This window comes from Cydia fagiglandana, chromosome 1, assembly GCF_963556715.1.
Source record: "Cydia fagiglandana chromosome 1, ilCydFagi1.1, whole genome shotgun sequence".
Lineage (NCBI taxonomy): Eukaryota > Metazoa > Arthropoda > Insecta > Lepidoptera > Tortricidae > Cydia > Cydia fagiglandana.
The window spans coordinates 29,864,757-29,877,358 of NC_085932.1; the positions used below are offsets into that span (position 1 = coordinate 29,864,757).

At 37.4% G+C, this 12,602-nt stretch overlaps 1 protein-coding gene across 1 annotated transcript in view; it reads right to left on the reverse strand.

Moving 5' to 3' along the window:
• LOC134669218 (regulator of G-protein signaling loco) overlaps nucleotides 1-12,602 on the reverse strand; it is a 105,412-nt gene that overhangs the window by 16,353 nt on the left and 76,457 nt on the right. The window contains exon 4 of the mRNA XM_063526735.1: nucleotides 4,976-5,071. Coding sequence (XP_063382805.1) covers nucleotides 4,976-5,071 — 96 coding nt within the window. The remainder of the gene's footprint in view (nucleotides 1-4,975; nucleotides 5,072-12,602) is intronic.

Below are 12,602 nucleotides of genomic sequence, written 5' to 3' on the forward strand. Positions count from 1 at the left end.
AAATACCGAAAACATATTGCAAATTTCTACTAAGTCACTGGATTGTACATTTTGATATGACATAGTGTTAGGAATCTGTGAAGAATGTTTACGATTCGAAATGTAAGTCCAAAAGTATTTTACATTGCCTTGTATGCTATTCTCTACTACATTTAAGTATTTATTATAACATTTAATTGATTCCGCTTTAAATCGACTCCTTAGCTTGGAAAAGGTCTCATAATCGACAAAATTTTTGTATTTTTTCCATTTTACCCACGCTTGTTTTTTATTTTTGTATATGTGTATTAATGCAGGGGAAAACCAACGGGGAAATTTAGCGGAATATGCTTTTTTATATGGAAAATATTTTTTTACTATTGTGTAAATACGTTCGTAAAACTGGGTTACCGCACAATCAGCTGATAAGTTGTTGAAGAGGTCAGCCCATGGAATTGATTCAAGTTCTTTACTAATAACTGTGTAGTCAGCTTTGTCGAAACAATATTTATATTTTGGCGGCGGGGAAATGGTTTTATTTTGATTCTTAAATGGTACTAAAACGTAAAACGGGGGGTGGTGGTCATCAGGAGGTACAAGGGTGACGGGAGCTCGGAAACACGTACAATTGGAATCGGCGGTGAGGAATAAATCTAAAATCTTCCCCCCTCTGTTGTAGAATATATTATACTGAGTAAGGTTATATATCTCGATAAAATCAATAAGGCACTTTTCGCGAAGGGATATATGTTCGTTTGAAATTATACTTAAATGGTTTCCTTGATCTTGCCAAGCGAGCGAGGAGTAATTATAATCTCCAACAATCCAGTAACTACTTATTTCGGCTTCTGATAGCAGTTCGTGTAACTGTTCAAAATGTATTTCATACGTTAAGGAAGGTTGCTGCGGTGGAATATACACTGCACTAATGACGTGTTTCCTATTTTGACCAACCAATATTTCGACGATTATGTTATCTACAAGAGGCGGAAGCGCAGGTCGACCGGGCGGCGCGGGCAGCGGCGCGCGCGCGGCGGCGCGGTGCTGGCGCAGCACGGCCACGAGCACGCCGCCACCGATGCCGCGCCCGCTGCCCGCGCAATCCCTATCGCAATGGAACACTGCATAACGTGAATCCATAAATTCATTATTAGCTATATCTGGGCATAACCAGGTTTCCGTTAAAATAATTACGTCATAGTCATGAGAAAGAATATTCATATACAGAGTATTTAATTTTGTACGAAGGCCCCGACAGTTCTGGTAATATACAGAATAATTACTATCCATTATGAAATTGTGATACATTATAAATGTTCTTAATATGCATTAAACTTAAAGGCATTTTATTTACAATACACGAGTATATGTCGTGTCCCGCATAGTATAGGTACTTATATAATAGACCGCTCTGACAATGTCGTACTGTAGGCATAGGTAAAAAGTTAGTAAAGAATACGTATAACATACTCATCAGTAGACATGAGAATTTGGTAATTACACGGCAATTACGAAATTGCATTGAATTTCCATAAAAATAATAAACGTGCACGCGTCTTATTGTGTCAGGAACTCGTCGCTGATAACTTAAGTAGGTCAAGGTCACTTCGTATGGCGAGTACTGGAGATGTGTCTTCTTTCCGCACTAAGATGGAGGCATGCCTCACCCAGACGTACTTATAGTTGGGTTTCGAGGCGGCCTCACGAGTCCGTCTTAGCAGCAATTTATTTTTGAGCGTTAGATGCTCGTTAAGGTATATTTTTTGTGTGGGGCCGCTTAGTGCCAATTGAGTCGTATTTATTCCCTTGGCGGTGCGGAATGCAGCTAAAATGTTGTCGCGTAACATAACCGATGTGAGACGTACGATAATGTTTTTAGGCAGACTCGAATTAGGGTTAGCGTGCGGAACCCGGTGAATTGACACGATATCGCCTGGCGTAAATGTGATCCTTATTGCGGTTCCGATGTTATTAAAAATAGTAACTAGGTTTTCGCCCCGTTTCTCCGGTATGTTTCATATTTCCAGATTGCTCATTCTTGCCTGTTGTTCCATCTTGTCTATAGTACATTCGAGCACATGTATACGGCTGGCTTGTTCTTTATATGTTGACACATTCGATTCTATAGCTTCGAGTCGGGTTTCTTGCGAGTCCTGACGCGAGCTGGTAAACTGCAAGGAGTTATCAATATCGTCTAATCGAGTTTTTACCTCCGCTAGTGTTTGATTGATAGTGGTGTTATCTCGATTAAGTTTGTTAATATCCGTTTTAATGTCAGTTAATGTCGCCGTAATTTTTGAGAGTTCTGTTGTCAAGCAAGCTGCCAACGCCGTGTTTATGGTCGCGGTTATACTGGTCTGTATGTCCGAGAACTTTCGATCAATAACTTCTGCGATTTCATCAGGTAAGTTTGAGGCTTGCATGTTGTCAAACTTACGCTTCCGAGTTTCCGAGGAAAGATCTGGATTTGATGAAAATTTGTGCGGCGGTGTTGTATGCATAATGCTGGCGGTAGGCGCAAGTGCCTTGTTCGATTCGATATCGGGGTCGACAAGGTGTGTATTATCGTTCAGCCCGCTCATTAGTGCCGCGCGTAAGCGAGAGCTTGGGTTGAATGTCGATGTGAAACAAATAGCCGTGCACGGTATCGAATCTTAAAATATTTTGCACTGAGATCGTTACGCTAAAACAGACGCTTAACACTGCACTTAAGGTTCACTCTGTGTTGTTGCCGAAATAATGCACTTTATTTTTATTTAAGATTTTTAAACGGAGATAATAAACGCGTGCTATCGCTCTGAATGACTCCGGCCGAAAAAAAAAGAGTTACTGTTACTGAGTTATTTCCCGTCCCTTATTCAGAGGACTACATTTCAAAATATAAAACAAATCAAGGAATTTACGTTCTTGCCAAATTTCACCTAAAGCGGTTCAGTTGTTTAGCCATGAAAAGGCGACAAAGAGGCAGACAGAATTACTTACACATTTATAATACTCATTAGTACAGTTCTAATGGGGTTTAAAGCTGATTATTTTTGACGGGTATTGTTACTACTTGGCTTGGCACCGACTTCAAACATATCAGTTGGTAACGCATAGACTTAAAAAGGATAATATTTTATTTCATCCTTTTTGAAGTCGGTTTTCTTTTTTTTTGTAAAAAGTTTTTATTTTTCCATTTTTTGTTTTTAACGCATTGTTAAGTGCGCGACGCATGAATGAAAAACAACATCATGATTAACACTAAATTCGTGTACCTACTTTAATAAATATGTACTTAATCAGGAATTTTTTCGAGTCCGTCTGGGAAATTATAATTCCTGTCACTACACTAAATCCATCCTCCGCCCCGCCGCTGACCCAATCCCTCAACTCCCCGATCACTCTACCTCACAGCGCATCAACCCCTGATCCATGAACCCCTCGACCCTGAACCAGCAGCCCTTCAACCGCCATTCCCTTAACTTCGCTTCGCCTTAACTCCTAACCCTAACCCCCGATCAGTAGCCTTACCAGCTTACCAAGAGTTTGACATTGATTTATTCGCTAGCGTGTGTGTAACTTACTTTCTTTGCATCTCGCTCGTACTGGCATATTAGTGCGAGCGAGATGCATAAATAGTAAGTTACGAAGACGTTAGCGTCGCTAACTTAGCGAATATGTCAATGTCAAACTCGTGGTAAGGCTACACTTGGCTACACTTGAACTACATCAAATTGGCGGTTTTCGGAAGCAAATGCTCGAGTTACTTTAGAAAACACCGAAATCACTTTACACGTGCCTTTAAAAACTGAGGAGTTCCCTCAATTCCTCATGGATTCCATCATCAGACCAGAACCAAAAATAATACGGGAACACCTTGGAGGTAACTCCTTCCAAACAAAAAAAGAATTACTCAAATCGGATCACAGGTGCCGGAGTAATTGCTGAACATAGTACATTTAAAAAATCATCATCATTATCATCAAAACAATCATCATCATCAGGTCTACTTCATCAAAGTGGTGGTTTTCGGGAGAAAATGCTCGAGTTGCTTAAGAAAACACCCAAATCACCATGCATGTGCCTTTAAAAATTGAGGAGTTCCCTCAATTCCTCATGGATTCCATCATCAGACCAGAACCAAAAATAATACGGAAACACCGTGGAGGTAACTCCTTCCAAACAAAAAAAGAATTACTCAAATCGGATCACAGGTGCCGGAGTAATTGCTGAACATACTACATTTAAAAAATCATCATCATTATCATCAAAACAATCATCATCATCAGGTCTACTTCATCAAAGTGGTGGTTTTCGAGAGAAAATGCTCGAGTTGCTTAAGAAAACACCCAAATCACCATGCATGTGCCTTTAAAAATTGAGGAGTTCCCTCAATTCCTCATGGATCCCATCATCAGAACAGAACCAAATTAAAATGGGACCAACTCGGAGGTAGCTCCTTTCAAACAAAAAAATAATTACTCAAATCGGACTACGGATGTCGGAGTAATCGGTGAACGTACATAGAAAAAAAAAATAGCCACAACCGAATACAGAACCTCCTCCTTCTATGAAATGGAAGTCGGTTAAAAAAACGAACTATAGACGGTCTGAACGCACCTTGAAAGGTTATGGCACAGAATAGGTATAGATAATTCTCATTGTCTAATAAAACGCATGTTTGACAGCGAATCATTAACATTCATAACACTAATGACTGCATGGAGCAGTGGTGAGCCGAGCCAGGCGTGGCTCACTCCGCGATTTCGTCGCGTGGCTACAAGTACATGCGGCCCACACCAATTTTGGTGTCGTATAGCCATAGTAGTTGCCGCGCACCGCTACGGAACGGACGCTTGCTCGCGCTTGCGCCACCTAGCGGTCATATCTGTTGTAATAGACGCGTTTTGTTAGAGATTTAACCTTCTGTACCTATTCCTATTATTTATTCTGTGGCCGAGCACGCCAAACAATAGAGTAGAGGTTATAGGTACCATTGGTTATGGCGACGTACCTTATTATACATGGCGCGCGGGTCGTGATGGTGGCGGTAGGAGCTGCCGGCGCCGCTGCCCGTCGTCCAGCGCCGGAACGGTGACGTCTGCTCGCTCTGTTGACAATACAACATGTTTAGTAAACATAAAATGACGCACACAATACATCTATAACAAAAAACAATCAAAGTTCAATTCTAAAAAACTTTAAGGTCGTCTTTTGGTTTGCTTTAGACTACTGGGAGTTGCGCGTTTAAAAGATAGCAGGGATCTTTTAGGGATTGAAAGAGAAAATATAACAACGCAGCTCCTAGGGAAGGCGTAGGAGATGTCAGATAAGTACCTAAGCTTACAAGGAAACCTACCCAACTGTCCGGCTCCGATTTGATTTGTAGTCAGTAGTCTAAAACTCTAAAATAACAGATACGTATTTTTTTAACTGCCCAAACTCAACCTATTGGATTGGAAGAAATTGTGCTCCAAAGTACTGAAAAGTACAGTTGTACTACGTTAGGGTTGCCATAAGTGTGGCAGACCGGCTCAGACCGGGACATTTAACGAAAACCGGCCAAGTGCGAGTCGGACTCGCCTTCCAAGGGTTCCGTACATTACACAATTTTCAACAATGTATATTTTGATGTGAAACGTGAGTGAAATGTTTAAAAAAGACCCGTAAGGGACGATCAAAAACTAAGTAATAAGTCCGACGCACGCTTGACTGCATATTTCTAATAGGTTTTTCTGTCATCTATAGGTAAGGAACTATATAGTTTATTTTTTTAAATTTTAGTAGTTTCGGAGATAAAGAGAGGAAGTGGTAATTTTTTGTCTACTTCAAAAGGAAAAAAACGGAGCCCAAATAGGATCACTTTGTTGACCGTCCGGCCATCTGTCTGTCTCAATGCCCCCTACTAAATAACTATGATTTATAAACCGGGACAATTTGCTTATGGGCCGGGACACCGGGACATCATGCTTCAAACCAGGACATGTCCCGGCGTACCGGGACGTATGGCAACCCTATACTACGTGCATAGTCTACTGTAAGTCGGGTATACAACCCAATTATGGACCCTTTTATAGTTTTATGGTATAGTTAGAAGTGACCATAGCGATTTCTCGCCCCATTGAGCTTTTATTTACCTCTTTGTGGTTTAGTGGTTAAGCGCTGGTGGCCTAGCGGTAAGAGCGTGCGACTTTCAATCCGGAGGTCGCGGGTTCAAACCCCGGCTCGTACCAATAAGTTTTTCGGAACTTATGTACGAAATATCATTTGATATTTGCCAGTCGCTTTTCGGTGAAGGAAAACATCGTGAGGAAACCGGACTAATCCAATAAGGCCTAGTTTCCCCTCTGGGTTGGAAGGTCAGATGGCAGTCGCTTTCGTAAAAACTAGTGCCTACGTCAAATCATGGGATTAGTTGTCAAGCGGACCCCAGGCTCCCATGAGCCGTGGCAAAATGCCGGGATAACGCCAGGAAGAAGAAGTGGTTTAGTGTACAAATAATTGCAGGTACTTATATTATCCTGTGGTTACATTTTCCAGTGTAAGCAACCTATTAAACACCAGTGTGTGGAAATTTATGGATTCCAAGAACGAATAACAATAGTCAAATATTTACTAGTAATAAATAGGATAGTGTGATAAACTATCAACTACTAGTTCATTGACGTGTGGTAATTTTCCGGCGTCATTATTATTGTATTTAATCGGCTTTTTATTTCCCGGCTTAATTTTGTTAATAGGTGCAATCATCAATCATATTTGCATGTAACCACATCTCATCATAACAAACAAAGAAATGGAGACATTGGAGACGGTCATTAAATTGGTGAACCGCAATCTTTTTAACATTTCAGAGGAAAGGGGACACCCGCTTCTATATACAAACGTAGTCTTCAGTATACGTTTCCTCTCTGGATATTGACATTATGGAAAATTATTTTTATTATAGAAATTGTAGTATTATTGTAGAAATTTGGATCAACAACAGATATCCTAAAAAAATTTAAAAGCTAACTCTTATAATAGGTAATTAAAAATTTGAAAAAATATAGTAATATAGTATAGTTAGTAAACATATAGTAAAAATAAGAATAAATGAAAAAGTTTTGCAAGCCCAAGTTAAATTAATAAACTTAGTCCTCGGTTCGTATAAATTATTATATGTATACATGTACATCTGAAAATAGTAAACATACATAGTAAAGTCATGACATAATAGAGTACATAATACATTATTATGTATTATAGCGATTCGTCGTAGAGTATGACATACTGGGATTTATATATATCATTTTTAATTTTTTATACGTGCGTTATTACCAACGATAAAAAAATTACAAAGCACAATGCTGGTAATTATAAAATGCTTTATATTATATTGTTCTCTTATCACAACGATGGTATTGTAAAGAAAGGGAAATCCGAATGAGTCAACTCAAATATGTTTAGTACGGTTATCAGACCGTGGGAGCCAACAACCGTGATTTTAATATTTATAAGTTTTCGATTTCGTTTTACGCCTTAAAAGAATTGGTAGGTATTACGAGACATTCAACAAGAGAAAATGCAGTGTTTACGCAAATAGAGAGGCACCCAGGTGATCTCACCGGTGTCAATCATTCGTTAATAGTTATTTGTTTGACAAGGGGGCAAAGTTGTTGTTTAACCTCTCGAGCTAATATTGATACCCGAGCAAGCGAAAGATTCCAGAATTGAAAAATGGAATCTTAAGCGTTGCGACGGTTTTATTTTAAGGCGCGAGGGTTAAACAAATTTTGCCACCGAGTGAAATACAAAATTTTTCACAACGCCAACAAGGGAAATTCTAACTGTAAAATATCAAACATAATCAAAGCAAATCGATTCAAAATGAATGTTATTAAATATTTTTTCCACTCGGGTACTTTTATCTGTCATTTACATAGTCACGAACGAACATATAAGGGCGTACATTATTAATACTCCTTAAAAGTCTATAGTCTATTGCCCAAAAAAGCACTTGTATCGTTTTAGAGACATTACGATACGGTAAGCTAGTGCAGGGTAGCAGGTGGCACATACCGGTATATTGCTACCAACGTGACAAACGATTGAATGCATACGGTTTTTATTAAAAAAGAAACAAATTTGTACTGAGTTCATTGCTACCAACATAATAAAAAATACTTTTATACCCTACAGCACTACGACCCTTGTGCGGTGCGGTAGTGTGTAACGGCTTTAAAAAAAAACATAACCATAGACATTACTCGTTTGTTTCTCGTTTCCCGCCTTTCCCGGTAATTTCTTGTTCTTTGAGTACTTTGCGTTACTATTTGTTTTGCGTTCATAAAAAGTGTTGAAAATGGACAAAGAGGACTACATTGTTTCTACACCTGAAGAAATATCCGCTGCAGCACAAGCAACGACCGAAAATTTGTTGCCTAAGTACTAAATCTCAGCACCTATACGACAAATCTTATGAGAAGTGCATGGCGTGGAGATTGGAGCACAAAACTTCGTCATTCTCTGAAAACGTCTTTGGTGTATTTTCAAAGACTAATTGGAAGCACCGGATCAGATCTATCTTTTAAGCAAGGTTGGTATATGTTATAAAAATTTTTGATACACATTTTTAGGGTACACAGTACAACGAGCTATATTTATGTACATTTTATATTTTTGCATTGAAACTGAATATTATTTAATTCTCCTTTTTCTTGTTACAGGTTGCAGTAATATTTGGTATTATGGGTGCTTGTCGCAGACAAGAGCTACATACATATAGTAATACCTACTATCCAAAATTTACATTGACATTTTCATAAATAAAATTTTGTTTATATTTTTTTGTATTTTATTTAATATTGCCTACTCATAGAAAAAGCATTGTATGCAACGTTGTATAAGTAGTCAAAAAATGCTCATGGCGTATTTATTAACAATGTTCGCCTTCGGCTCACATTGTTACCCACGCCACTCACATTTTTTGACCCCTCTTATAAAACTGTTGCATAAAATACTATATCATTCAAAACCATAATTTAAAAGTCAATCCTACCAGCAAACATAAGAAAACTCAAAATTTGCATTTGATTACTCTGTGAATAAAATGCACCTTTCTTATAATCAATTTTCGAACAATTTCGGAGTCTTTACCAGCTGGTGTCGTGAAAATATATAAACTATACCTATCTATCTAATCGTGAAACTGCGATTTAAGAAGACACTGCGTATTAAGGAAATTATTAAAATTTATGCAAGAATATTAATTCGCTAAATTCCATTGATTAGGGGCACTATTAGGGGCATTAAAAAGACAGTAAACTAAACATTTTACTTGGCCCAGCTTTCTCTTTTACGAATTTTCGATTGCGTCTAGTTAAGTGTATTTTAAATATAGAATGTGCGTCAAAAATCATTCAAAGTAAAAAAAAATTACAATATTTCAATAGCACTTGATTTTGAATAGTGACACTAAGATTTTCAAGGAGCTTAGGTCATGTGAAGATCATTGATACGTTTGGGAATATCCCATCACACGGGCTGTTAAGTATTAGTTATAAGAATTTTCCTTCTCAGCCTTCTCTATGATGACAGGAAGGCAATGAAAGGAGCGTATAGTCGGGGATTTTAATTAAAAACGAACTGAATTATGAACTCACTTTGAACTTTATGTATAGTCGCCATCAGATATATCGGAGCGGCCAAGCTGTTCACAAAATCTGAACACGCACTCTAACGCCTTGACAATAGAGGCGTGTTCAGATGATTGTGAGCACCTTGGCCGCTCCTATATATCTGATGGCGACTGTACATGAAGTTCATTAGTACCTACATTTCATTTAAGGTGGATGTCTAGGGATGGGATGCCGATTATCAGCCAAAAGATGGCGTCACTGTGCACGAATTGTGGATTTTCACTATTTCTCCCAAAATACAAAGTTTCATAAGATGTGTTGATATGTGCGAAAACTATAAAAAATACTACATCCAAATCGAGACATGTTCAAGTCAACATTGTCTCATTTCGTTATTACCGGAATCCAACTGCAAAATATTGCAATTTCTTGCATTCACGCACACTTACGTACTTAAAGTCACCTTAAAGTCAGTGTCAAATGTCAGCAGATTCGTAATGTTACAGTAAAGTAACCTAGAGGGCGCAGCGGATGAAATGTTTATTGTTGAAAAAAGATTGGAAATTAAATAATAAATTCTTGTTTGAGCAACGATTAAGAATTACAAGGCATTCAGAAGCAACTAATGTTTTCGACCATCAACTGTCATGTGCTCGTGGCACCCGTAGCCTCTATTTTGAAAAAAATCAGATTGTAGCTAAGATACATGGTTCAAACCCCGACAATGCCAGTTTTTTTTTATTTTATAATTTTAGCATTCTCTTTTGAATTATTTTAAGCGTATGTTATTCTTCGAAACTAAACTTACGTGAGTAAAATATTTTCAGTATTTTAATTATTTTTTAATAATATTATGGGAAGATTTATAAAAGTATTTTTATTTTCCGGTTTTCAAAGGATATAAATAATGATTAAAATAATTAAAAAAAAGTCATGCATGAGGCTAATTAGGATCGCAGAATAGGTACATAAGAAGTCAACTATCGACGAAGTATAGCTGGTCAAGCAGATCTTGTCAGTAGAAAAAGGCGGCAAATTTGAAAAATGTAGGCGCGAAGGGATATCGTTCATAGAACATTTGGATTTCGCGCCTTTTTAGGGTTCCGTACCCAAAGGGTAAAACGGGACCCTATTACTAAGACTTCGCTGTCCGTCCGTCCGTCCGTCCGTCCGTCCGTCTGTCACCAGGCTGTATCTCACGAACCGTGATAGCTAGACAGTTGAAATTTTCACAGATGATGTATTTCTGTTGCCGCTATAACAACAAATACTAAAAACAGAATAAAATAAAGATTTAAATGGGGCTCCCATACAACAAACGTGATTTTTGACCAAAGTTAAGCAACGTCGGGAGTGGTCAGTACTTGGATGGGTGACCGTTTTTTTTTTGCATTATGGTACGGAACCCTTCGTGCGCGAGTCCGACTCGCACTTGCCCGGTTTTTTTACTGACAAGATTTGCTTGACCAGGTATAAAATAAAAGTTTCCAAAATTTTATTGAAATGATATACCTACATGAAATAATCAAATACAACACATTTACTTAAAATAACTTTTAAAATAAGGCATATAAAATTACCAAAAAGATGAAACAAAATAAATAAATAAATACAAAATAAATGAGTCTTTGTTCGTGGTTTGAACCCTGTCATGCTGTTCAACTTGTTAGACTTATACTCAGTAGCTAAAAGCCACTAGACCATTTGACCATAGTAGACCCGGGCGAAAAATGCCTTCTTATTTAAGTAACCCATTACTGTCAAAAATATCAAGTTTGAATTGATTTGAAATATAATTTTTCATTGTCGACTTATTGACATCCAAACGTTGCGAGCATGTTGTACTTTAAACCATTTGGCAACGTCGCACGGGGAATTCTTCTGAAAATGTATGTCCTTTTATATTTTTATATTTATGGATATATGAGGATTCTTCTACTTATGTTGCGAATTGATTAAATTATCGAGAGAAAAATGCTAATGCAAAGAAAACAAGAAATATCCGTTTCATTTCTCATGCTATTGATTCGGTTAAATTGTGTTCTAATGCATGGGGAAGACAAACTAATTATAGCCTGCCTTTTATGAATGTAGTATGATACCATAGGGTATGGTGCTTTACGCACACTAGCGTCCCTTCCCCTCCCCCTGACGCAACCCCCCCTTTTTGCATGAAATATGCCCCGGTTCACAGTTTTTTACATTTTTTGAGGAAAGAATATATTTTAGGAAAAAAGTGTCAATGAAAGAAATAATCCTTTAAATTCTTAATAAAAAAGGTCATATTGATTTTTTTACATGATGCACATTCATGTATTAGCTTGTTAAAATTCGAAATAACATAGTTTTTACTTAGGATTCGAAACTCATTTATTATACACGGTGTAACACGAGGAAACCGAATAATTTTGACAGCGTATTCCTGATCATATTTAGAGACAAAAATGTCCTATAAACTTTTTTGAAATGCGGCTAGTTTCAGAGTTAATACCAATTTAAAAAAATAAAACAAGTTTTTATTGTTACATAGTTCAAAACGCCTTTTTGATGGCGATGTTGTTACTATGGGATTTAGTCTAAATATCCTTATTGATATGTCAAAAAGTGACAATTAAGTAACACGTTGCAAAAACTATGTTTTACGAAAAAAAAGTAAAAATCCATGTTAACTGACAAGTTTACCAATAACATTTACGTTTTATGTACATACATATATATTCAAAAAATTAAAAAATGGCGGCCAAGTGCGAGTCGGACTCGCGTTCCAAGGATTCCGTATATTACACAATTTTTAACAATGTATTTTTTATTTATTTAGATATTTAATTCAGGGAACAAGGCCCATATTACAAATACCTTACAGACTAACATACATATGTATTCTATAAACTTAAAACTAAACATTATTTATGCGAAACGTGAGTGAAATCTTTAAAAAATCCGTAGGAGTCGGATCAAAAACTGTACATTTCTAATAGGTTTTCCTGTCATCTATAGGTATAGACCTATTTTATGTATTTT